This window comes from Castor canadensis, chromosome 8 (assembly GCF_047511655.1).
Source record: "Castor canadensis chromosome 8, mCasCan1.hap1v2, whole genome shotgun sequence".
Lineage (NCBI taxonomy): Eukaryota > Metazoa > Chordata > Mammalia > Rodentia > Castoridae > Castor > Castor canadensis.
The window spans coordinates 109,031,646-109,058,737 of record NC_133393.1 but is presented as its reverse complement, the minus strand read 5'-3'; the positions used below and the strand labels follow the sequence as shown (position 1 = coordinate 109,058,737).

General features: G+C 39.0%; 1 protein-coding gene, 1 non-coding gene and 1 pseudogene across 3 annotated transcripts in view; all 3 read left to right on the top strand.

Moving 5' to 3' along the window:
• The first annotated feature begins 15,578 nt into the window (after positions 1–15,578).
• Positions 15,579–27,092, top strand: part of Cpm (carboxypeptidase M) — a 71,126-nt gene continuing 59,612 nt past the window's right edge. Inside the window, exons 1-2 of one of the 2 annotated variants that reach the window (XM_020174578.2) lie at positions 15,579–15,622; positions 15,899–16,061. In XM_020174578.2, the coding sequence (XP_020030167.1) occupies positions 15,605–15,622; positions 15,899–16,061 (181 nt within the window). In that variant the 5' untranslated portion in view covers positions 15,579–15,604. Of the gene's footprint in view, positions 15,623–15,898; positions 16,062–27,092 lie in introns of those variants that run through there. The other variant, XM_074083871.1, reaches the window with a different exon arrangement.
• LOC141410647 (small nucleolar RNA SNORA40) lies at positions 22,121–22,221 on the top strand (annotated as a pseudogene).
• LOC141426005 (U6 spliceosomal RNA) lies at positions 23,802–23,908 on the top strand. The gene has a single exon (XR_012451119.1). It is a non-coding gene; the product is annotated as a U6 spliceosomal RNA (small nuclear RNA).

Sequence of the window (27,092 nt, the reverse complement as noted above, 5' to 3'; positions counted from 1 at the left end):
AAACTGGTCTTCTTGACCTTCTTCGCTCAGGTACACCCAATGTCAGAACAAAGGGAACTGGAACTGACTGGTCTGGATCTGAGGGAGGAGCAGGAAGCAGCTCTCCCCAGTGGAGAGAGTCCTTCAAAGGCTTATATTTTATCCCTTAAAATATATATATATGTATATATGTATTTGCAATCTGTTCTATGATATATCTGTTGGATACATTTTCAAAATAATAGGTTTCCCCCCTAAAAGCAACGTTTAAGCAACACCGATGCTTCAAGAAAATATACTCATTATCAACTGGATATGAAGTCCTTCTGCGCCCCCCCCCCCAAGAAAAAAACATCACATACTGTAGCAATGTGGGGCATGCATATTCCAAAGAACAGAGGAAGTGTCAATTCACAGATACCCACTCACAGGACTCAGCTTCCTCTTTCCTCCGCCGTCCCTGGCATTTTATGTGATTCATGGTATCCTTTTCCTCTTCTTGTAAAGTCACATTTGCTTGCTAGAACACAGCCCTCCCTTTCTACTCCCAGTCTGGAGACGCTGTCACGAGCAGTCTAGTCAGCTTCTGACTAGGTTTCCTGGCTCCTGGCAGTGCTCTGCCCACCTCCTAGTCTCTATCCCTCCTCTCAGCTCTGAACACAAGATCCACTGGTGATGGGGTCTGGTGTGGCCAGTGTTTGGAGATAGTCTGTAATGGTGATAAGAACCATCAAGCTCTCTCACGTCTCTGGTGTGCACACACAATGCTCTCTTCCAAGAATGATGGAAGACTCCTACCTGGCATCAGGTCTCAGCTTAGATGTTATTTCCTCTGAGTCTCCCTCCTGGCATACCCTTCTCCCTCACTTGTCACCAAGATAAAGCCAGTCCTCCTCTCCCGCTTTTTCCTTCCCTTCTAGGAATACGTATACACTTTTGCTAACTTGTCTGGATCCCCCACTAAACCCTACATATGATCAGAACAGGGACTTGCCTTGTTCTCCATCCAATTACCAAAATCTGGCAGCCAACAAAGAAAATTTTGTGGAATGCTATTGAAGGTTGGGCACTGTTAAATGATTTTCATTTATTATATTACAACATTCCCAGAAGAATAGAACTTAACAGATGAGGTAAGTAAGACTCAGAGAGGTTGAGTGAGTTGTGCCAAGGCCACACAGTAGGAAGTGATACAGTCAAGTTGTCAGACATTAAATTCTGCATGTTTATGCACAGGAAAGCAATCCAAGTCAACTCCCTGTATAGCTACCATTATCTCAACTAGCAAAAACCCTTGGTCCTTCCTATTATTGCTTATACTCTCTCTTCAACAAAATTAGTGATAAGGGTAAAATAGTTTCTGCCTGGTAGAGAGGGGATGGGGGAAGAGGGAGCGGGTGGGGGGGAGGGGGGATAAGGGAGGGGGTGGGGAGAAATGACCCAAACATTGTATGCACATATAAATAAAAGAAAAAATAAATAAATTCTGCATGTTTAACTCCTTATACTAGTCAGAGTGTGATCAGAGATGCAGAATCACTAGGAGTGATACAGAGTAAGGAATTTTTTTAAGAATGAGAACTTAAGTAATAGTGGGGGCTCATTAATTGTCTATGTAAGCTATTACTTCTCTGAATTTGGGTTGAGGCATGCAATCTGCAGGGCAAGTAGCTAGTAAAGAAAGACAGAAAGGGAGTAGAAAAGAGAAAGGACAAACTGGTCCCATGGGGACAAGCCAGAACCCTCCAGGGTAGACCAGAACCCATGATGGTATCTCCCTACCTCCAAGTTTGCAACTTCCATATGAAGGTGACTTCCAGACACCTTTGTTAGGAGCAAACATAATTTTATGGGGGAGGGGTGATGGGATGTCACAGATGCCGAAGGACATCTGGTAGAGGCTGCTGTCCCATGCCAATCAGGTGAGCTAGCAGAGAAGTGACAAAGAGCACAAGCTGGTGCTCTTTCACTGACTTCTGAGTGTAAAAAGCATTTCAATCCCACCTTCCAAACTGTGACTACAGTGTGTCACGTGATACAAAAAACCCACAACTCTGCAGGGAAAGGAATTCTGGGAAACCCAGTTCCAGCTCAGCTAAATTAACAAATGTAAATCTACTTCCCTTTCTTTTCTAGTTCCCTTCTGGTCTAAGTTACAAAATAAGATTTCAACTCTCTGAAATCTAATGTTTATAGCAAATACAGAATGTTATATAATATATTAATCTCCTCAATAATTATTTCCATTGATTACCAGCTACTTCACGTAATTCTGAAGGGAAGAGGAGGGACCTAGGTCAGTTCTCTGTCTTATGTCTAATTTGCAACAAACTCTACTTGGAGGGGTTGTCCCAGCTGAATTGCCTGTCCCCAAACAGTTTTCCTGTCCTTTAGAACTTGGATTTCTCAAAGAGGTGCATGTACTCACAGCACAGAATCAGAAGTTTGGAATTGTGAAAATATCGGAAGATGTAACAGGCACCTATCTTTTTCTACACACTAGTTACCTTCTAGAACATGCACCTTACTTTCCCTCCAAGATACCAGTTCTCCCTCCACTCCTAGCCCATCTGGTTTGGGAGCAGCTATTTCCTACCCTGCTCCAGGAGTAAGTGAGTGGACAAGGCCCACGCCATTATAACCTGTACCCAAGGCCACAGCAAACGGTTTGGGCACAGGTGAGGACCCTCAGCAGCCCCATCAGAGCCAACGAGCACCATTCTGAAAATTTGATTTAACTTTGGAAGAGGTGGACTCTTCTTCCAAGTCCTGAGCCTGGAGAGGACAGGCTCAAGAATGCACGTAAAGCCAGGATATGCAATAAGATAACCATCAGTTGTGCCCAGGGCATGTCATCCTGAAGCCAGCCTTACCCAGAATTTTCAGCTGATGTGCTCACCTGTGTTCTCTTGCCGGAGCAGTGTGTTCAAAACCCATTAAAGGTGCACTTTTCTTAACACTACCCAACCCCCATTAATAACAACAACATTTATTGAAGCTTGGCACATCATTAAGTACTTTATGTGGACGACTACTGAACCCTCATAACATCTTATGACATGGATGCCATTAATTAGTCCCTTTTTTGGAAGAAGAAACTGCAGTATAGAGGATTAGAAGCCAGGTAGCAGACCTGGGGAGGTGGGGAATATATCATTAAAGCTCATTACAAACCCACGGTCATATCCAATGCTCAGGTTTTAAATCCTTCTCATACTCCAGATCCTTCACTGGTAATAACAAGAATGGCTTCCACTATGTGCAAAATACTGTGTTGGCCTGATGGAGCATAAGGAAATTAAACTCCATTTCCTGCTTTGGGGTAAGTACCAAGTAGTGGAGGAATCTATGTGTCCACAAACAACTAGAGAGAACCAAGTAAGGGCACTTTCACCTTCACCTCCAATCTTCTTCTGGCTTCTGAGCAGTGGTTCCAAGGTTAAAGCAGCACATTTATCCATAATATATACTGAAGCACTTACTGAGTTGTGTGGCAGCAATAAAATATGTGGGGTTCCATCAAGACCAATCTACTTTCAGAGCAACTCCAGGCTTCCCAGTCCTTGCAGAACTGCCTTGCATTCAATTCCTCTCAGTATTGAGATGTTGAGAGTCTAACCACTGACTATTTGCTTCCAGCTCTCCTACTGCATGCTGGGAAGCAATGCTTCATTCAAGCTGGGGATCACACCTCCTCAGACTTCAAAACCCAATTCTTGAGTTCAGGAGAATAAACTAGGTAGAAAGACCTCTCTGACCTACTTCTCCCTTAAAACCCCAAAGCTTTCCCAATTCCCTAAGTGCTCTAAAAGAAATGCCCATTGGAAACTAAATAATATGGTGGGATTGATCAGTAAAATATTGCTTTTATATTCTGAATATTTTTCAATTTCTTTTTTGTGTCAAGCTTTCACTTCAAAACTTCTCATCTTCCTCAGGCCTACTAAATTTCCCATCAGACACTCTTGGATAACCCCCACGCCCCCCCAGCATTGCTTTTTCTCCCTCTTCCATCTTCCCCACTGAAGAACCATTTAAGATCACAAAACAGGTATCTTCACATTTCCAATGTAATGCCAGAAAATAAGATACCAGCAGTATTTATCTGATGTCTATATTCCAGCTATTATAGACAGATAATAAAATCCAGGGTGCTTGGGAGCATAGATCAAGGGCATAACTATAAAACTTAAGTTTCTCTATTGATTCTGAGAAGGCAAAACTGAAATCACTCATCTGTCTGAAGATGGCTCCCAGAAAGAGTTCAGTATCGGTAAAAGCCTACCTCAGCGAGGCTCAGCACTCTTGGAGTGTGGCCCTGCATGTTTGTTGGACACCTTATACATTTGCTTTGAGATGGACAACAGCTGTGAGCTGCTTGGAGCATGAGAATGCTAAAAATTGACTGAAAACACAACAGTACTATAAAGCTATTTTAACATGAAATTCTAACATGAATTGTCTCATTGTTTCTAATGTGAGTGAAGAAATTTAACAAAAAATAACATGAATATGTGAAATAAAACATACCATTTTCTTGGCCTGGGTCCTCCATTTCTCTGTCCTTCAAGTTTCAGCTCAAATAGACACATCACAAAGCCCTCTGCAACCCACACTTAACCCACCCAACCCACTGAGCACCTCGTTAGTGGGTCTCATGGTACCCAATATTTCCTTTCTGTAATATACATCAAAGTGATAAGTGAATATTATTTATCTCTGTGTCTTCCGCAATAGAACAAAAACTTTATTAAAATCAGGATTATGTTTCTCTTTTTCACCATGGTATTCACAGGGGTTAGCATATGACTAGATAGTCAATAAATAATTATTAACAGATTGAATCAATCATAAAAGGACAAGAGAAGTTGAGTGCTGTCTATCTATAATATGATTTGTGGACATCACTTCTGAACAGACATGATTTAGGCTGTTTTCAAAAGTCATTGAAAATAAATGATTACATAAATTCACAAATATCAGTGATATTCAAATAGTCTCTTCTTTATCATTCTGCTGTATATATCTTTTGCTTTTTTTTTCTGCTGTTCCCTATCCCTTTTCTTCTTGCTGTAGGTATGTGGTATTAATGAAGGTGGTGGGTCCTTTCTCAAAAAGATAAGATTTTTAAAAACCAGCCAAAATACTGATTTATCAACAAACAAAGTTAGAGAACTGGAGTGTGGCTCAAATGGTAAAGCACTTACCTAGTATGAGGCTCTGAGTTCAATTCCTAGTACTTAAAAAAAAAAAAAGCTAGAGAATAAATGAAATTCAGTGATTATCTGTTTTCTAAGGAGACAAGAGTGCATTTTCATCTGTTCAAATCGTGTGACAGACACCTAATCTAGTGACCCCATTAAATGCTTCTAAATATTACTGCCTTGGCTTCAGAAATTCACCTTCTTAGGCCCAGGAAGTTTTCTATCAAATTTGTCATATAAGTAATGTGTAGCAGGAAAAGTGGGCATTACTTTCATGTAAGAAAAAAAGTCACTCTTCTACAATATCTCCCTAAAAGCAATTTATTATAAATTTATCTTTGGTAAAGTTCTATTCTACTATCAGGAATATGTTAGAAGAAGCCAGGACATGAAATTAAAAAAAGATAAACATATAATAGCCATTGTATTCCTTTCTGTCTTGCTCATTTTCACTATCAGGTAATAAGTGAAACTTCAGTTTGGGACTTATAAAACATTTATAATGTGCCAGATACTAAGTGTCCAAAGCATTATATGATTCCTATACGTTTCCCACAACCCTATTAAATCAATATCATGACTTAGTCCTACTTTATAAATAAGTACATGAGAGCACTAGAGATTAAATAACTTGCTCAAGACCACACAGTAAGTGACAGAGCTTGGGTTTAAACTACAGCAGTGTAGTTCCACAAGCTTTGCTTTTAGCAACTTACTATTTTGGTTATTATGTATAACCTATTGATCCTATATCCTTCCTATGGTAACAATTTCTTTTTAGCAATGTACTATCTTGGTTATTATGTCTAACTTTTTCTGTTATACCCTTCCTGGAGTAACAATTACAAGTTGGCAAGCATGTACTAAGCTCTGACCTACAGACCAAGAGAGAGGCAAAAAATAATGTTAGGCCAGCACAGTCCCCCAAGAAAGACCACAGGTTTCTCAGAACATGTGAGATCTCTAGGGGAGACCTGGGCTCTTGTAGAATGTTAACTGTCTTAGAGCAGAGATTTGACCTGTTCTGTTAATAGTTAGATTCCTTGGGAACTTGTATAGTGCCTGACATAAAGTGAGCAGTAAACAACTGAGGGATGAATGAATGAATGAATATAAGAGTGTAGAGCAGAGAAGAAACAGGTATACTCCCACCAGTGACACAGTGTTGAAGAGGGACAATAGAAAGAATGACCATGGTGGATGCTTTTCAATCACTGCCATCTATTGTGATTTTCCTCTGTAACTACATTGTGCTTTTTTTATGACTTAGATATCATTTTTAGCCCTTTTACTTCTTCCTATGTGCCATCGAAAGTTCTAGGATTCAGAAGTTCCTCATGAACACAAATGTGTACACAAATCTTTTCTGAATCCCTTGGCGGATTGCCAACTTAGTTAGACATCCGAAACAAAAAGAACTTCTCTGTTTGGATTTTGATAGACAAAATACAGAGCAAACAAAAAACAGTCAGAAATGCTTATGAAAAGACATACAGTTTTAAAAGAAACAAAGACTACTATTAAAAAAAATAAAGGCACAAGTTTTAAAAGATATACAGCAGAAACTACAGAGTTCTTGTTTTAAACAGAGAGTGCTTGAGTTGGAACTGTGTTCTTTAACTCTCTGACCCTCATAGTTACCTCACTGTTCCATGGTATTCTAGGGAATGGACAGACTCCTAATGAACACCATCAAAACTTTCACAACCATTTCCATACCCTAGCTAAAAAACAGCGAGCTTTCCATGCTATCACATTACGAATTCACTCTCTTTCATTTTTATCAAGAACTAATGAATTCAGCTTTGGTGGAGGTGTAGATCTGATTTGCAGGTTGGTACAGTAATAAGAGACCAAGGAAAAAGAAGCTTAAGATTAATACCCAACCCCTCTCAGAGATGTGAGAAAGTAGCAGGTGACAGCCATTGAGCATCATTAGTCTGTGGAATTGTGTTCTATATGTAATATTTCAAAAAAAAACTGTCATTAAAAAAAGAAAACATAAATTGTTTTCTTGCCTTATTGAGCAAGTTATTCATAAGCAACAGGTTTTAAATTTTGTTGGGACTAGGATTCAGTCCTAACTGCACCATTTCTAGCTGAGTGACCATGGGCAAGTTATTTATGTTCTCTGAGCTTTGCTTTTCTCATCTAGGGTAACAATAAACCTAATCTTCTAAGGCTTATAATAAGGATTATAAGAGATACATATGAAAATTATTTACACATCACCTGAAATATTGATTCACAAATACTTGTGAAGTGCCTGCTGTACATCAGACCTCTGCTCTGTTCTCAACACACGAGAGTGAAAAAGGCAAGAACATTTCTTATCTCACAGGGCTTGCGATGTAATAGTATCACTGGCAAGCAAACAGGTCACTTCACTGACGGGTCTAAAACTTTCCTATATGCACGTTAATAAGTTAGTCAGTTACTGATTTACAGACACTGGCAGAAGACATGGAATTCCTGGGTCAGAGACAGAGACCTTTATTACTCATTGAATGGCAAGCAGCCCAAGTTTCTTGTTCACATTGACTGCCCTTGCTCCCCAAGCTCTGCAGGGGCAATGTGGAGGGGCCAGGTGGAGGTTGCAAATGTAGCAGGTTTGCATGATAACTAGGAAACACTAAGCTTAGAAATTCACCACTTTTAAAATAAGCAGAAGTCAAACTGTTCTTTGTCCAAAAGATGTTACCTCATCTCAAGGCTGCACATGGCAAATATGACCTTGACAAATAGCTTTCAGGTTCTTACATTCTTGACATATTCAGCAGGGACCAGAGGAACACTCAGGTCTCATGGTAGATTGCTGTCACAACACTCTCCATCAGCTAAACAAATAAAACAGCACCTCATAAGGATGTTGTGAGAGTTAAATGAGATAATATATCCCCAAATTGTGGAAACGGGGTGTTTTAAAGAAGTTAGGATACCTGGCACAATGAGTGAGTAATAAATGTACTGTTGATAGTTGCAACAGTACATGCAGCAGAGGTATTGTTTAAATGTGGATGAATGAATGAATTGCTGGGGGGGTAAAAAAAATAATATAATAAGAGGTGATAATTACTGATATTTTACCATGTGAGGTACCATTTAAGTGTTGTTGCATATATTCATTTACTAACCCTGTGTAGGGCTAGGGTTGCTGCTCAGTGGTAGAGTTCTTGCTTAGAGTCATGAATGCTGCCCTGTGGTCCCAGAAATGCAAAACAAGAAAACAAAAACTCTTATGATTTTCTCTGAGGCGCAGGGATGTTAAGAAACTTGCCCAAGTTTAGACAGTGATGAAATTGGAGTTTGAACTTTATTTGTCTATATCTAGACATTACACTGACCCTCTCTAGGAGACGGATCTTTACCAGGAAGACAATAACCATTTTTTTAAGCAAATCTTCCTTCTCCTTACTTTTCTTAGCATACTTTGTGGCTCAGATTTTCTTCACATTAGAGTGGTAAAACTTGAGTAAGATGAGTCGGAGGGCCACTGAACTGCTTTCAGTGACCTTCACTTTCTTCTAAACTCTAAGCCAATGTGTCTCTGATATTGGAATGCAATAGCCAAAATGGGGAGCAGAGAGCTTTTTTTTTTCTTTTTTGCAGTACTGGGGTTTGAACTCAGGGTGTCATGCTTGCTAGGCAGGCACTCTACCACTTGAGCCACTCCACCAGCCCAAAAATGGAGAACAGACACAGGATTTGCTACCATTTTATCAAATGTGAGCCTTACCAAGGACAACTACCAGCTACACAACAGTCATTAAAAGCCATCTATGTACTCAGTGAAATCTCTATCAAAATCCCGATGGCATTTTTTATAGAAATAGAAAAATTCCTAAACTCCAAATAACTAAAACAATCTTGAAAAAGAAAAACAAAGCTGCAGACTTCCTGAGTTCAAAACAAAGAACAAGCTGGGGGCTCATGGCTCACACCAGTAATCCTAGCTACTCAGGAGGCAGAGATTAGGAGGATCACAGTTCAAAGCCAACCCTGGCAAATACTTTGAGAGACCCTACTCAAAAAAATCCATCACAAAAAAGGGCTGGTGGAGTGGCTCAAACTGTAGGACCTGAGTTCAAGCCCCAGTACTACAAAAAAAAAAAAAAAACTATAATAATCAAAATAGCATGGTGTTATCATAAATACAGATATACAGAGCAGTGGAACAGAACAAAGTTCAGAAAGAAACTTTTCATGAATTTGGTCAAATGATTTGTGAAAAGAGTTCCAAAGCCACACAAAGGGGAAAGGAAAGTGTCTTCTACAAATGGTGTTGAGAAAATTGGGTATCTATACTCAAAAGAATGAAGTTAGGCCCTTCCCTTACACCACATATAAAACTTTACTCAAAATGGACTGAACACCTAAACATAAGATATGAAACTGAAGGACTAGGAGAACACAGACAGAGATAGCTTCAAGACATGGGATTTGGCAAGGATTTCTTAGGACGTCAAAAGCACAGGCAACAAAAGCAAAAACAGGCAAATGGGTTGCATTATATTTAACTTCTGTTCAGCAAAGAAAACTCATCATAGTAAAAAGGCAAACTATGGAACCAGAGAAAATATTTGCAAACCATATCTATGACAATGGATTAATAACCAGGCTATATATAAAGAGTTCCTGTAATAAACAGCAACAACAATTAAAAAGAAATATCCTGATTAAAATATGGGCAAAAGTCTTGAAAAGATATTTCTTTATAGAAGACCTACAAATGACCAACAAGCATATGAAAAGATATTCAACACGGCGGCCAACAGAAAAATGCAAATCAAAACCATCATGAGAAGCCAGTCAGGTATGGTAGTGCACACACCTGTAATTCCAGCACTCAGCAGGCTGAGGCCCAAGCTACATAGAGAGTTTAAGTCCAGCATGAAGACCCAGTCTCGAACAACAGCAACAACAAAAATAACTGAAAAAACTTATATGAAGATAGCACAATGAAACCCACAAAATACTGTTTGAAAAGAGGGGAAAGAGGCTAAGGGAACATAATAAAGAGGGTGAATTTGTTCAAAGTACAATGTACCCATCTAAAGAACTATCACAATGAAACCCCCCTTGTATTATTTATGTATGCTAATAAAAAGGAGAAAAGTTTAATAATTGAGAAACTGGGGAGAGGCATGAGAAAGGGGGCCAACCAAAAACTGCTCTAAAAAATCAGTTAATTTTTTAAAATGAGACCAAAAAGACATGAAAAAATTAGAATATTGCTGGGAGCCAGCGGTTCACACTGTTTTCTTAGCTACTTGGAGACTGAGATCAAAGGATCGAGGTTCCAGGCCAGCCTGGGCAGAAAGTTCATGAGACCCTGACTTAATAGAAAATTGCTTAGTTTTCATTTTCATGCTAGGACCCTGGCTTATAAATCCACTTAATTGGATCAATTAACCCAAAGTGAATCAAACTTTGACTTGCTAGTTATTATTGATTTATACATTTTAAGGTGTAAATGTAGATATTAACTTGTAGAAAATTAGTAGCATGTTAGTATTTTTGTCCAATAGAAATATAAAGCCAGGTATGGTGGTGTATACCTGTAATCCTAGCATTCAGAAGGCTGAAGTAGCAGGATCACAAGTTTGAGGCTAGCCTCAGCTATAGAGCAAAACCCAGGAGAGAGAGGAAGAGAGAAAAATTTTGTCCTGCATAGATAAAAATGACTTCTGCTCTACTATGGATTATTGCCCTAAGACATTAATCAGGCTAATATTTGGGTTAGCAATAATTTAGAATGATTTCAGCTTTTTTCTTTACTCTTACTTTCTTGTATCCTTCTTTGAACCTACCTTGTTATGCTGCTGGTTTCATCATTAACAAATTAAAATAAAAATTTAGTCTGTGCTTACTCTGTGCTTTTATGAGAACTATTTTTTAAGTTTGAAATTTATACATTTGACATTTTATCAGAGTAAAATTTGGTCAAGTGTTTTAAGTCTTAAAAATGCACATGCTCTTTTGCCTAGCAATGCCTAAGAATTGACTTAAAGAGACAACAATGCACTTAGTCTAAGAATGCTAATGATCATGAAATATTAGCAAGAAATGTGCAACACTGGGGACCAACTGACAGCTAAATGCACCATAGGAATGGATGTTTCAACATAAATGAAAATTACAGGTTTTTAATTTGCCTTTTATCTCACTCACATGTTCTTGTGACACTTTCAAAAGAAAAAAGTTCAAAAGTCACAGAGTCTACTTATACTGTTCTTTCCTCTCTTGTTAACTGTTGAGGTATTTAGCCCCTGATTGCATTTTTTTAACTCTCTTCCAATTCTTGCTACTGTATTAGAGGATTTCTAAGTCCTTAAGCAAGGACAATCCAAAACCTTAGTTTTTAAATTCCTTAACATCCCATTTTTCCAGTGACCTTTTACTTCCTCTTCAGTTCTGTGATTCACTCCAAAGACATTTTAATCTATACTCAGAACTGCTCATCTCTAATGCTTCTGTGCTTTTTGCTCAGCTTTGCTTTTAGATAGAAATCTCCTCTTTTGTTATTAAAAGAAGCATTATTTTGTTAGAAAAATGTTAAAACTTTACATAAAGGTTAAAAAAAAGAAAATTTAAAAATTACAACCCCAGGATTAGCACTCAGCATGTTTGTAAGCTTTGAAACTTTCTACTAGGAAAAGTTTTTTATTTATCTGCTGTAGCAAGAGATCCTACTACTCATTTTACTTTTATTATCTGCTTTTTTGCCACTGAATGACGCAGCTCTCCAAGTCAATAAATACTGGCCACATCATTATCATGACTGAAAAATAATTTACTGAATGGCTAACCCAGGAGCTCTCAACCTCAGCACTACTGGAATTTTGCATTGGATAAGTCTGTTGTGGGAGACAGGTTGTGCATTGTAGGATGCTTAACAACCTCCCTGTCCCCTGCATCAGTCCTAAATACCAAAACACCTTTCCCCAGGTCTCCATGATCAAAAATGTCTCCAGATACTGCCAAAGTCTCCTTCCTGTTGAGAACTACTGGTCTAGTCAACTTGTTATTGTTTGACATTTAGCTTTTATCTACTTATGTCACAATTTACAAAAGTGATATTTTGAAGCTTCTAGTATACATGGCATAAACTCAGCATATCTTCAAATTGCTTCTATAGAAGGAATAGAGCATTTAAAATTTTGTTGTGTTTTCCCAGACTGCCCTCCAGAATGTGTAACAGTAACAGTGTATAGTAATTGAAATAGGATAAATGTCATTTCCCCACTCCCTAGCCATCTGTAGCATGATCAATCTTTCTAAATCACTCTAAGTGATAAGCAAAACACAATATTATTTTGTCCTTTAAATTTGTAATTCTTTGATTGCTAACCAGGTTGGTAACTTTTGCTATGTTCGTTGGCAATTCGTATTGCTGCTTTTATGAACTGCCTAGTAATGTCTTTTCCCTGTTCTTGATTTTGCAAGAGTTACTAATTCTGTTTTTTAATGTGTTAGCTGGCCTTCATTGTTATGACAAAAGACCTGAGAAAAACAACCTAAAAGAGGAAAGATTTCTCCTGAATCATGGTTTCAGAGGTTTCGGTCCATAGATACTTGGCCATGGTGAGGCAGAACACCATGGTGGGAGCACGCAGTGGAATGAAGCTGCCTGTCCCACAGCAGGCAGGAAGTAGAGAGTAAGCAGAAAGGGCCAGAGACAAGAAATACCCTTCAAGGGTGTGGTGATCATACCTATAATCCCAGCTTCTCAGGAGGCAAAGATCAGGGTGATCAAAGTTTGAGGCCAGCCTGGGCAAAACGTTAGCAAGACCCCAGCTCAATAAACAAGTAGTCATGGTGGCTTGTGTCTATAATCTCAGCTATGAGGGAGGTGTAGGCAGGATGATTGCTGCAGGAGGCTGGCCCCAGGCTAAAAGTGTGAGATCCTATCTGAAAAATAACTAATGCTAAAAAGGGCTGGGGCTCAAGTGGTAGAGCACCTGTCTCATAATTACAAGGCCCCAAATTCAAACCCCAGTAACACCAAAAAAAAGAAGAAGAAGAAGATGAAACAAAAGAAAAAGAAAAAAGAAATACCCTTCAAAACCTTGTCCCCAGTGACTTCCAATCAGGGTCTACCTCCTAGTTTCCATCACCTCCCAATAACTCCATCAAATTACAGACCCACCAGTGGATTCACCTCGTGATGAAATCAGAGCCCTCATGATCCAATCAAAAGCCCCACTTCTGAACACTGCTGCATTAGGACCAAGCCTTCAATACTAAGCTGTGGAGGACAGGTCCTAAACCCTAACATCCTGCTTGCCATTTTTCTTGTAACTTTATGCTGGGTTTTCCTGTGCAGAAGGCATACATTTTAAGTTGCCAAATTATCAGACTTTTTATTATGGGTTTTCCTTTAATGGTGTGCCTAGAAAGATCCCTCTGAAATCTTGAACTTTATTGTGTTCCTCTGTGAGTTTAATCTTTTATTTTCCTGTACCTGTCATGCTCTAACATTGAACTTTTTTTTTTTTTTAGCCTCTAGACCGGTGTATCTCTAACTTGACTGCAGGGATGAATTATCTGGAAATCTTACTAAGAAGATGTTCTGACTCAGTAGACTTGGAGTGGGACACGATTCTGCAGTTTGGACAAGCTCCCAGGTGATGTCTATGTACCTGGATTACAGGGGGCGGAGAGAGAAATCACTAGGTCTAAACGCTCAGACTTCTGTCCTTTGTATTTCCTAACTCCATTCTCTGTCTCCTGAATTTGCTTTCCTTCTTACCTAGTGTGAACTCCAAGGGCAGCAACTTCAACTGCACACTACTCCTTTGTTTTTCTGGCTCGACAGTACTGGCAATTACCATCTTGGCATTGAAGAGGTCACCATTTTTCCCAGCCTCAGCCACAGCACCACTACAAGAAGTGTAGATCTTCCCTTTGCTTCTGTCACCAGTGCATGCTTTCTTTGTACATCAACAATCCTTCACTTTATTTACTATAACCTGCCACTCCCATCCCTTTTACTAACTTTGCCTAGATTAGGTTCAGTAAGCACAGTCCCCCTCCTCTCAGGCCTGTTGATTACTGAGTAGGAGAACCTCTTCAAGTCACCTGGTGGAAATCACAGTTAGCATAAAAAGCCACTAAAAGATCTAACAGCGTCATATTAAGAGTTTCCAGCACTCTGAAATTTCTCTTTAAAGATTTATGAATTAAACTGGATTGTTTATTTACTAAATACCCTATGGGTCTCACAATATGCCTGCCACTTTTTCTCGGGTAAAATTATGGTTTCCATTTTACAAACCAGGAAACTAAGGCACAGCAAATTGGCACAACCAAGCATCAGAGCTAGGACAGGCACCCAGCCTGGTGGGACACCACAGTCTTGGCTCTTAAACCCCTGGATTCTGCTGCCCCAAGTCTCAGAGGGCCCAGAGATACCCAGGAACTCAGTTCTACCAACAGCATCTGTATTTGTAACAAAGTCGGGTCAGGTGGTTCTCCACTCTGGAAGACACGCAGAAGTCATGCAAGGTCTCTTTTTAAATACTTTCTCGCAGATCCCCGAGGGAAATTCTGCTCCATTCGTTTGGAGTAGGGCCCTGACATCAGTATTTCTAATCTGTTAGAGAAGAATGCTATCTAAAATCAGTGGCTTTCGAACTTTCTGTATTCCCGACGATTGCACGGGTCCTTAAGTCTCTGACAGTGCTCCCCAAACCCATCGGCTAGTATGTAGAGGACGGCCTGCGCCTCCACACCACCCCTCAGACTTCAGTGATCATTATTGACCTTAATGCAAACACAGACCATCCCATCCTTCCAGATGGCAGCATTTTAGGAGAGAACCGAAATTGGCTAATGGGTGAATCGGATTTTCAACAGTGGCTCTGTGAATTCGTTTTAAATGTAACTCATTTGGTCAAATCCCATCCACCATATAAACGTGTCGGAAATTTTCCGTACTCCACACTTGACAGCACTTTTCTTACACACACACACACACGCACGCATGCACGTTCTTTTATCCTAAAAGTCCATCATGCAATTACAGAGCTGGGCCTGGAGACCATCAACCGCGGGAAAGTCGCCGCTGAGGCGGACAGCTAGAGGCCCCTCGACGGAGCGCGCTGGGGCAGCGGTGGCCGAAGCCAGGACCCCCTTCCAACCCGGGGCGCGGGTAAAGGCGGCGTCCGCAAGCGAGCTTACTGCTGGGCTTTGCAGTCGCCGTCCGCCGCCCACCTGCCTAGGCGGCCGCACCCTGAAACCCCGGCGCGCGGGCGCGCGCTGTCCTAGGTGCGAAGGCGGCCGAGGCCCCGCCCAGGAGGAGCCCGCGCGGCGCCCGAGTGGCCGGCGGGATGTCGGGGGCGGGGCCAGGGTGAGCCCGCCCCCCTGACCGGGCTATAACTCCCGGCCCGGCACGGCCCTGCGGCCCGCGGCGGGCGGAGATGCGCGCCCGAGCTGGGGTGAGATGCGCGCGGGGCGGGCGCAGCTGCTGCAGCTGCTGGAGGAGGAGGAGGGACCGGACGGGACGGGGCGCGGCTGGGGGTGACACCAAGGGCTGCCCGTGCTCCCGCCGCCACCGCTGGCACTGCTAACTCCCCGAGTGTGGCTTCCAACTTTCCCCTTCTTCGAAGCGTGATGTCACGGACCCCTGAGAGTGGAGCGCAAGCCCGAGCTAGGAATGTCCCCTGCTTCCTCCGTCGGTTCTCAGCTTTTATTCTTATTTTTATCATCTCTAGAACATGGACTTCGCGTGCCTCTGGCTAGGGCTTCTCCTGCCTTTGGCAGCTGCGCTGGATTTCAGATACCACCACCAGGAAGACATGGAAGCGTTTCTGAAGAGAGTTGCCCAAAACTACAGTTCTATCACTCACCTGCACAGTATTGGGAAATCCGTGAGAGGTAGGGTCCGCCTCCTGCACACTGTCCCCAGCCTTCAGCCCTGCCTTTCTTCCATTAAATATGCCTCAGCCTCTTGTCCCCTCTCCATGACACCACGCCGACGGCCTCCAGACAGGTTAGCCAGTGCCATGAGAGTTGGAGGTTCTCTGGTTTCGTTTGTTATTTTGTTTTGTCAGGAGAGTAAAAAGGTGAACTGCGTTTTACTGCGCTTTTCTATTGTAATTCCGTGTCATTGAGTCCTTTCTGTTACTGGAGTGCTGTCTTTTTGGATCTGACATTGTTTATCTGGGATGTGTATTTTAGTTTCTTTTCAGGAGTAACGTCTCCCAAGGAAGTGTTTGTCATCTCAGTTTACCTTTTTGTTGGCTTCTTTAAATATGATTTGGACTTTTACTACCATTTCTTCAAGTCTCTTTAAAAAAAAAAAAACAAAATAGTGCACTTTTGTTGGTAAGATTTTATCAGATATAATTAGCTCTATGGCTTAAAGTTTCGCAAAGTCAAAGTAGTTCTGTGACTAAAATCTGTTTTAAATGTATTCATTTGAAGAAGACAATTGCTAAATATAAATGTTACCAGTAAGTGATGTTCCTCCTAGCACATTCATGTTAATTATGTTTTATTGTTTAAATTATATATGTATATATATTCTTGTTTTTGAAGACAGGAAATTTGAGTCATAGAGAAATTATTTTGTTTAAGCTCACTCAAATGGTAATTTCTTTTTGGTAGGGAGGGGGTCCCTGGGGTTCAAACCCAGGGCTTTACACATGCTAGCAAGTGCTCTGAGCTCCATCCCCAACCCCAGAAGGCAAATTTTTAGCCAGGATTGACTCCAAAATCACTTTGGATGAGCCAAATAATTTTATCAGATGTTATTATTCTTAATCTTATATTGATACTCCCCCCCCAAATGTTACCAGAAAACTTAATGTTTGAGTTAAAAGTTTTGTATAGTTTATGCAGTTTGGATCTTAACTCTGGAAGGTGTGTTCAAACTTTCCTGGATTTTAGCTGAGTTTTTGAGTCAGGATTCCCTTAATGACCATATTCCTAAGTAATCATTTTTCAAAAGAATTAAGACTACGGCTCTTATAGTAAAGAAAAAGTATAAACATACAATGCAAAACAAAAATCCTGGGCTATGTATAGTAGGACCTTTAATTTAAAACAACATTGCCAAAGAGTTGGTGCCAGAATTACTCTATATTTGTCTATAAGCCCAACTTATAGAGGTTGAGTGTGGAGAAATTGTATCTTGAATCAGCATTTATATTCAATCTTTTGAAATCATTTTCCCCTAGGGCTAGAGTAGAGCAATTTAAAAAGATGTAAGAATTCTAATTATATTAATAAAGGAAATCTAGAACACAGCTAACTTGAGTTATTGTGCCGCCATCATTTAAACTACAAGATGATGATGTTAATTTTAAGTAGTAAATGATTTGGTAAGTTTTTACTTTTTCAAACACAGTGCTCATGAAAGACAGTGGGGGACTCTCTTTCCAAATGTGAACCAGCTATTCTGATCTATCCTACATGAAATCAAACCACAGGAATGGTGAAAGCCAGCAGGCTTATTTTTTTTTAACCTGATATGCACTCTTGTGGCTAAAGGATTAAGTGGTTATCATGTAAAGATAAAATCTAACAGTAGTGATCAAATATTTGTGTTGAGTATGTTTCTCTGAATAATTACTCAGATTAAAAAATACCCCAAGTCTGCCATTAGGTTCTATTCAGTAGGATAAACTGTCATCAGTAACTGGGAGTCAGTTGTTAAAGTATCACTGCAAATTAACATGAAATTGAGAGATGATCCTGGTTTTCACGAGCAGGCAATTTTCCCTAGCCATTCTGCCCTCCAGTGTAGGATAAATTTGATTAGCAAAGAGGATTTACTATAGGTGTTAATTATTTATTTTTATTATAAATATGGGCAACCTTACCTAGAAGAGAAAATAATAGTCCTACCTAGCCAAAGACATTTTTTATAAATGTGTATCACACATATTTTCATTGCTATAATTATGAGTTATATTCTACTTTTTTCCCATTTCATGCAATTTCATTACATTTTTCCAGGAATTGGCAAAGTCTACGCATGTCACTTAATTGCTGTACAGTATTTTATCCTCTTGATTATGTGAGTTTTCTTAGTTATTTGCCTCTTTGGGACATCAGAATCATTTCTGATTATTTTTGTTATAAGCAATGATGACATAAAGCCGTTGATACATGTCATAGTAATTACCTTCTATTATGGTTTTTTAAACTTTTATTTTGAAAGTTTTGAAACCCACGCAAAGGTTTGCTGCATATATACTTCTTACCTAAATTGAGCCAAATGGGATGACTATATTTTAGTCAAGCCTTTGAAGGAATTCCCACTACTCAATGCCATAGTAAAGAAAATGTTAGGTGAAACAAGAGAAGCAGCTCAGAAAAAGACTGGTGATTGAGTTGAGGAAAATCAGAAAAGGTCCAGCATTCATTGGTCATCCATCCATCCATTCATTCATTTCTCTATTCAGTTAATGGAATCACCTCCCTTTTTTGTTCCCAACTCCTTTGTCTAGCAGGATGCCTTGTAATATAATCAATATTCTATAGATCTATTTAATGGATTGCATATTTGCCAAGCAAACAAGATGCATTCCATCAATTCCTTGTCATCAGGTACTCCTCTTTCAAACACAAATATATTTATTATGGATTTCCCAAATTGATTTAGGACAATTTTATTTTTATGCTTTTTTTTTTTCTTAACAAACCCTTATGTTGGGCTGATGGAAAAGCTCAAGTGATAGAGTGCCTACCTAGCAAACCCAGGACCCTGAGTTTAAGCCCTAGTACCACCACAAAAACAAAACAAAACAAAAGCCCTTCTGTTTCAGTAGATTGCAGCCAGGGAGCTGCTGTACTGCAGATGAAACCCCAAAGAATGATTTTAAATGAGATTCCTACCACCTCTATTTTAAGAGTCTTTGTTTTGCCTCCTGGTAAGCCTAATCTTTATTTTATCTGCATAAGGAAGGTTGCAAAGGAAAAAGAGTAGATGACAATCTTTGTTGTCAAGTTCTTTCCATGTATCATTTTAATTCATTATTTCAATCTCAACAACTCAAAGTAGCCATTGTTCTCACAGAACATGTCAAAAGTTGTGGAGAGGCTATTAACCTGCTGAGAAGTATTGCAGGAAGATTCAGACTCAGGTCTGCCAATCTTCCAAGCACCTCTCTTTTACTTTAGAAAAACTCCTTGCCACAGATGGAGATAGTTATGTGATATTTAGTTTATTTTGAAATTACCTGTTATAAGCAATGCTATGGTGAACATCCTCATAGCTAAGACAGCAAAAGTATTTCTATTGATATCTTTAAAAAGCAATTGCTGAGTCTAAGGCAACTTTAAGAGTTGGGTGCATATTGCCTTTTAAAGAGATTGCATTGATTTACAATCTCTCAAGAAATTTATACTAAGAAAAATACCTCTTCTAAAACTTGTACTTGTTGTATTCCTAATATAAATAGTATACAAGTTACGATGTTTCATTCTGTTGTTAGTGTTTTGAAAGATTGCTGTAGTATCAGTTTCTTCTTATTATGTTTAAAGTGTAAGGGAAAATAAATTTCTTATGCAGCTTTCTCTAAGAACTCTTTCACATGTTCATTCAATAGCTATTTATTGAATTTCTCTTCTAGGAATCCTTATACTGTTTCAGATATTAAGAAGTTTTCTTAGAATTGACTTCGATTCTTGCCCCTAAACAGCATGTACTGTGTCCACAAACACGGGTCTCTCATAGTCTTCTGCCCTTGACTGAGTAGTTTTTAAGCTGGTGGTTTATCCTCAGAAAAGAACATTGTATATGCCTGGCACTGGTGGCTCACACCTGTAATTGTAGCTACTTGGGAGGCTGAGGTCAGGAGGATCACAGTTCAAAGCCAACCCAGGCAAATAGTGAGACAACCCCATCTTCAAAATAACCAGAGCAAAATGGACTAAAGGTATGGCTGAAGAAGTAGAGAGCCTACTTTGTGAGCACCTGCTTTGCAAGCACAAAGCCCAGAGTTCAAGCCCCAGACCCACTAAAAAACAACAACAAAAACAGTACTACAAAAAAAAATTAAAAGGGGGTAGGGGTAGGGGGAGAAATGAACCAAGCCTTGTATGCACATATGAATAATAAAAGAAAAAGGAAAAAAATTAAAAAGAACATTGTACATAAAATTTGGGCACAATACTTGGTTTTCTGTCACACTTTGTTCATTTTCCAAATATGCTCCTAAAATCAGTTTGCTTGATATCCTGCAGAAAATGCTAATTGTGATGCAAATATTGACATATCAAGAACCAAGATCAAGAAAAACACTCAAATCTAGGAATTTTAGCTATAATATTCATGTTTGTGTTTTAAAGCTATAAGAGTTTGGTAAGCATTTCCTTTTTAACACAAAATGCAATCTCCTTCTGAAACATCTAACATATTTTTATATGTGCCTTATTTTATAATTATTTGAGATTTCTAAAAGATACTACCTTCATTTTTCTTATGGGGATATAAGTTAGATTTCCTTCATATTTTAGTATGAGATTTAAAGAGGGAATCAAGACAGAGAATATCTTGAAAGTAACATGGAATTTTTTTCTGCTTCTTATGTCTAGTAACCATTTTCATTCCAAGTGAATATATCTAAACAGCAATACTCTAGAGAAAATGGGACATTTGAAACTTTGAAAAAATACTAGTGATAGCCAAATTAAGTGAATTTTACTTTTTTGCTTGGCACTTTACATATGTGTCATCCTAACAATAGTATGAAATACCATTATTACCACAGCAATTTATATGTGAAGAATTTGAGTTAAGTAAGTTGTCCATTGTTAGTAGGACGGGATATTTGACAGGAACCAAATTCTAATGTGTGCCAAAGACTGACTCCTTCAGCCTTTTTTCTGTGATGCTTCTCTATCTTTTCTCTGTTCTTGTTCCCACCCTACTCCTCCACCTGTTCCCCCTTTCCCCTGGCCCCACAATACTGAAAGAATTGGGAAGCATTCTTCATCAACCAAGAAAAGGTCTGTCTGTATGCGCTGAGCGATCTCCAGTGGAATGCTTTGAGCACTTTTGGGTGCTCATAGTTTAATCCCAAGCAGTTTGAATTCAGTTCTTACAGTTTGGTTTGCTTTGGGTTTTTTGCTATGTGCCCAAACTCTTTGATTATGAAGCAGGAGGAAAAAACTGATTGTGATTTGCACACTTCTGGGACTGCCACCCACCAGACTTCCATCTTGAGTTTGAGATGTTGAGCTAAGAACAGGAATTCTCATAAGGACAGTACCGCCCCCTAGGGGGAGATTTGGAAATGTGAAGGGGAGATTTGGGCCATAATTTACAGGCTTTTGGGAAGGTGGAGTTTCCTTCCTGATGCATCCTCTGATAGGACTTTTCAGTCAGGTACAGAATAGTCATGCACAGTGAAAGATTGCCCCATCCCAAATTTCTAATGTTCTCCATAGATTAAAGATCATCTCAAAATGAAAAAAAAAGACCAGCTCAAATTTTTTAAGCCTAAAACCAAACTGCTTATGTACAAACACAAAATTCTTTCCCCCACAATTTTAATATATATGAACTTTCCGGGAATGTAACTATATGTAAATTAAGGGAAAATTGTATTTTGCTTTGCTCTCAACTTGAGTGTGAGATATTTCAATGCAGAAAATCCTGACACCAATGCCCACAGAACCAAACCAATCTGCATTTGTAATATATGTATGTACTATGGCTCTGGAGTAGAGATATAAGCATTTGAGTTTCCCATTATGTCTCCTGTTTTTCCATTCCCCAATGAAAATGTAAACTGTCCCCAAGTTTTTACATTCTAATGCCATATTCTATGTAAATTGCTTTCTTTTTATTTCTCCTTTATACACACATTGATCTAGAAATTACGTATGTATGTATGTATACATACACATATGCATGTGATATGAATCATATTCCAGCATAGTGAAATAGGAATTGCAAAATATCAGACACAGAAAAGGGTAAGAACAATTGATCTTTTAGAGACAGGTGCAAAAAATAAATCCCCTTTCACAACCCAGAACTCTTTGTATAGTATGAGTTTTGATACTTATAAGAAGGAATATGGGTGAAAACAAAAGAACTATTGATTGGTCAGGGCCACAATATCTCAGAAATAAGGCTCCAACCCAGTCATAAACAGTGTTGGAGGACTGACAAGTGAACTAAGAACTAAAGCCAGAAAAGGGAGCAAAATGGAATACATCACAAGCAAAGAGAACAGCTTTTATAAAAGACAGAAGTATAATATAATCCAGGACCTGAAGAAGGGGGGTGGGAAAAAGTGTCTATTATACCCTATGTGGACGTCCCTGCATAGAAGATACGTGTATGATGTTGTGATCTATACAAAAGATTTTATGTATTAATTATGTGTTTATGTTTAGGTTATATTTGAATATTAAGGATTGAAATAAAATTCACTCACATACTCTAAAATCACAGACACAGAGAGCTGATAAACTCCAGGTTTATGTAGCCAGCATCCAGATGTGCTTTGTGTCTGTTCTCAATCCATGAATGGGTGTGTGTCTGTGACACTGGTGACAGCACTATTTAGATTTAAGAGATAAAACTGCCATTAGCCCTGTTTCCTCCTTTCAGTTTGCTTATTGAAAATGTCTCTTTATCTGGGGGTCAAAGAAAGATGAAAAGAATCTTAAAGTAATTTTTTTTAATTATCTCAAATTTTAATTAAATGTAGTATAGGAGTTTCCTAAGAGCTAGGAAGGCCTAATTCGAGTGTGTGTTAAAATAAAGCAGATGCAAGTTGCACATTAAAAATATTTTCCCATCTCTGTTTACTGAGGACTGCTTCATACCAGATGTTTAATAATCTTTTGTTGTTGTTTTTGGCAGTACTGGGGTTTGAACTCAGGGCCTCATAAATGCGTGGCAGGCAGTCTACCACTTGAGCCACTCCACCAGCCCTCATATTAGATGTTTAAGAAACAGAAACGTCTGACCCATGACATATCTACCTTCATCAAGTTCAACTGAAGGCTTAATCTCCTCTGCACCAAAAGCTGTGCCCCAGCCTCACACACATGCCTCCTCACTGCTTCCCTGAGGTGAAGATAGCAGCCTCCACAGTAGGAAGGCAAAGGCATTACTGACAGTGCTATTCCATTTTCCCCTGTCCCAGAATTCAACAGTGGAAGCCAATTAGGCTACCTTTCTGTTTGTTTAATTGCTTATCCAGTTTATAAATTCTTCCCATAGGAGTCTCACTGTGGAAACTAGAACCACACTTAAAGATCACAACTAATGTCTCATGACCAAACTAACACCCCCTCCTCTATAAAATGCACAGGTGGGTATGTGAATACAGTCAATGATATTTAATATAACCTCACAGTTTTAGAGCAGGAATGGAAGTTAGAGGCCACTTGATCACTTATTCAGTTAACTGAAACTTAGTTGGATTCAATTCAATGTTACTTCCCCTTGTCAGCCAGACTCTTCTTGTGCTCCTTTTCCCAAGCATCTTCCAATATCTCTGTCTACCTTGTTTCTGGAGGTCAGGGACCAGACTTTGTGCAGCCTTGTATCCTAGACCCTAACATGTGCTTATTATTTAGACAGACACTCCATGGGACAAACCTGAAAAACTTTTCCATGCTTATTACATGAAATATAGAAGTCTAGTGCTCGCTTCAGCAGCACATATACTAAAATTGGAACGATACAGAGAAGATTAGCATGGCCCCTGCGCAAGGATGACACGCAAATTCGTGAAGCGTTCCATATTAAAAAATAAAAAAAGAAATATAGAAGTCTAAAGATACTTTTAAATATTATATTAGTATAAGTTATATAAGTATATAGGTTGTATTTTTATATACACTTTTAAATAGATACATATATGGTATATAATTTTATAACTTTAGAGAATTGCATATATTGTATGCAAACACTTTAGTTTCTCAAGAAAATGAAATTATTTTCTTGCACTATAAGCTTTTTTCTGTTAAGAACTAGTTTTAGATAAGTAATATGATAACTAGGTGGAGGTGAGCACCACAATTATGTCTGAGTTCAGGATAAGTCACTGGAATACAGGAGGAGGACTCGGGGAGATTAGTGTCTTTAGTCGTTAAAGGACATAATGGAATTATGAAGTAGCTCTTTGCCCTCAGGCCCCAAAACAGGGATTAGGAGAAGAGAGAGTGAATATTTTTTAAAATCCTCTTAACAGGAGGTCTTCACCTTTGTAAAGACAGAGACAGCTGAAGACAGGTAGGAAGCACAGAATTATCTTTAATGCATAGCAGTTACACAGAAGTTCTCATATTTGTAATTAGAATTACTTACACCTTACTCATAGTACCAAAGGTACATCGAGTTAAATTTCAGATATATGTTGCTCAATGCGGAAGCTTTCATTTTTTTCTATTTCTCATTTACAGATGAATAATTTGTGTGGGGGGGGGAGGGATGGTAACCAGCGTTTGAACTTGGCCTTGCACTTGCTAGGCAGACAGTTTATCACTTGAGGCACTTCTCCTGCCCTTTAGGTGAATAATCTTAATGTAATAGAGATAAGCTTAGTTGGTTTAGTCTTTGTTACTGGTTGGTTTCTTTCTACTGGTGAGAAACAGAAATGCCACATCAGAGCATTTTAAGAACATGTGCTTCTTAATGTACACAATGAATTTTCAGACTCTGGAGCCTATAGTCCTGGCACAAGTCAGCTGCAAAGACTTTCAGACTTTTCTGAGAGTTCTTTGACCAATTGATTCTTGCTTGGACGTAAACACCAGTTACTGTATTAGGCCAGGCACTGTATTAGGCTAGGGATAAAGAAAGCAAGTGAGCAAACTGCAGCTGTGTCTGATATTTCTTACTCATGCTAATGGGAGGAGGCAAACAAAAAACAAAACAGGTGTGGATTTTGGTAATTGCTGTGAAGCCCATAAAGAGCTTAAGGTAATAGAGAATAAGGATTACCCTTGTTCTCTCACAGAACTTCAGTACTGTGAAGGCAGCAAGGTGTCTTGTTTTTGTGGTACAATAACACAGTTTTATTCTCCACTGTTTCAGTTACCCAAGTTAACTGCAGTCTGAAAATATTAAGTGAAAATTCTAGAAATAATTCATAAGTTTTAAATTGCACAACATTCTAAGTAACATAACAAAATTTCTCACCATCCCACTTTGTTCAGCCTGGTATGAGTCATCCCTTTGTCCATGGTATCCACACTACACTACCTGCCCTTTAATCACTTAGTAGCCCATCTCAGCCATCTCATCAACTGCCATGGTATCACAGTGTTTGTGTTCAGCCCTTATTTTACTTAATAATAACCCCAAAGAGCAAGAATAGTGATACTGGCAATTGAATTACAGTATATTGTTATTGTTGTTCTGTTTTATTTATTAGTTATTATTAATCTTTTAATAATGTGCCTGATTAATAAATTAAACTTTATCATAGGTATGTATGTATAGGAAAAACATAATGTATATAGGGTTTGATACTATCCAAGGTTTTAGTCATCTACTGGAGGTCTTAGACTATATCCCCTGCAAAGGGGGTGGGGGAAGTGGCAGACTATTATATTCTCAGTGCCTAGAACTAAGAATGTTGTATGGAAAGAATACAGTGCTGAAAAGATGATAGATTTGAGCTGACATCTGAAAGGCAAGAATGAGCTCACTCTTACAGCTTAATTCAGATTGCATGAAGTACAAGTGCAAAGGCTTGGAGGTGGAATGGATTTGTTGTACCCTAAGAATAGAACCAAGACCAGCCTAGCTGGAGCATAGTGAGCCAGAGAGGGTAGTATTTAAGGAAGGCAGGCAGAGAGTGTGCAGGGACATAACATACAGTGCCTAATAAAACAATTCTATATGCATAGCTTGAATTCTGTTCTGAGAATAATGGGAAACCACCAAATGTTTTTTTTTAAGTAGAGAATGATGTAATCTAATGTAGGTTTTAAAAAGATAATTTTGGATTCTGAACAGCAAATTCATTAGAAAGGGACAATTATAGAAGCTGAGAGAATAATAATTCAATTATGATAATCCAGGCGTATGTTGATGGTGGTTTGGATTAAGATGCTGTATTAGAAATGGAGAGGATCAGAGGGATTATAGATTTGTTTTCAAAACAGAACCAACAGCACTTGCTAATATTGGTTGAGGATGTGGGGCAGGAAGATGTGAAGAAAAGAGAAAAACCAAAGGTGACCCTTGAGTTTTATGTTTTGGCAACTATTATTTACCAAGATGGGTAAAATTGGAAGAGGATAGATTGGAGTGAAATTAAAAGTTCTGATTTAGACAATTTTCTTAAAATTTTGAAATTGTTAATAGATACCCAGTCAGAATGTCTAGTAGGCAATTGGGTATGTAAATCAAACTCATGGGAGAAGTTTGGCCGTACAAATAAACTTGGAGGTCATTAGCATATAGATGGTATTGAAACCCATGGGAGTATTAAAACAGTCTAATGAGAGAATAGAGATAAAGAAGAGAAGACCAGAATAGAGCTATAGGATGTGCTAACGTTTATTGTTTGGTATAGGAGCCAAGAAAATAGGTAGAAATGAAATTGCCAGTGAAGTAAAAGGAAAACTTTAAGACTTGTGGTATCACAGAAAGGAGGCTATTTGAGGGGTCCCATTACCACCCACTAGTGATTTTCTGGAAGGACTCACAACTCAAGTTGTAAGTTATACTCAAGACTTAAGGTTACAGCAAAGGGTACAGGGCAAGAACAGTAGGCTAAGGATATACAATGGCAAAGGCTAGACAGATCCGTGCATGTTTTTTTGTCTTCCCTCTGTAGTGATACCACACATTTCTCATGAATGCATGTTTCTCTCCAGCTGTGAGTAGCACAGACAACATTTAAATGCCTCCACCCAAGGAAGACACCCACTCAAGCCTTGGTAGTTTTGAGTTCTTCAGGGGAACCAGTCACATGACCA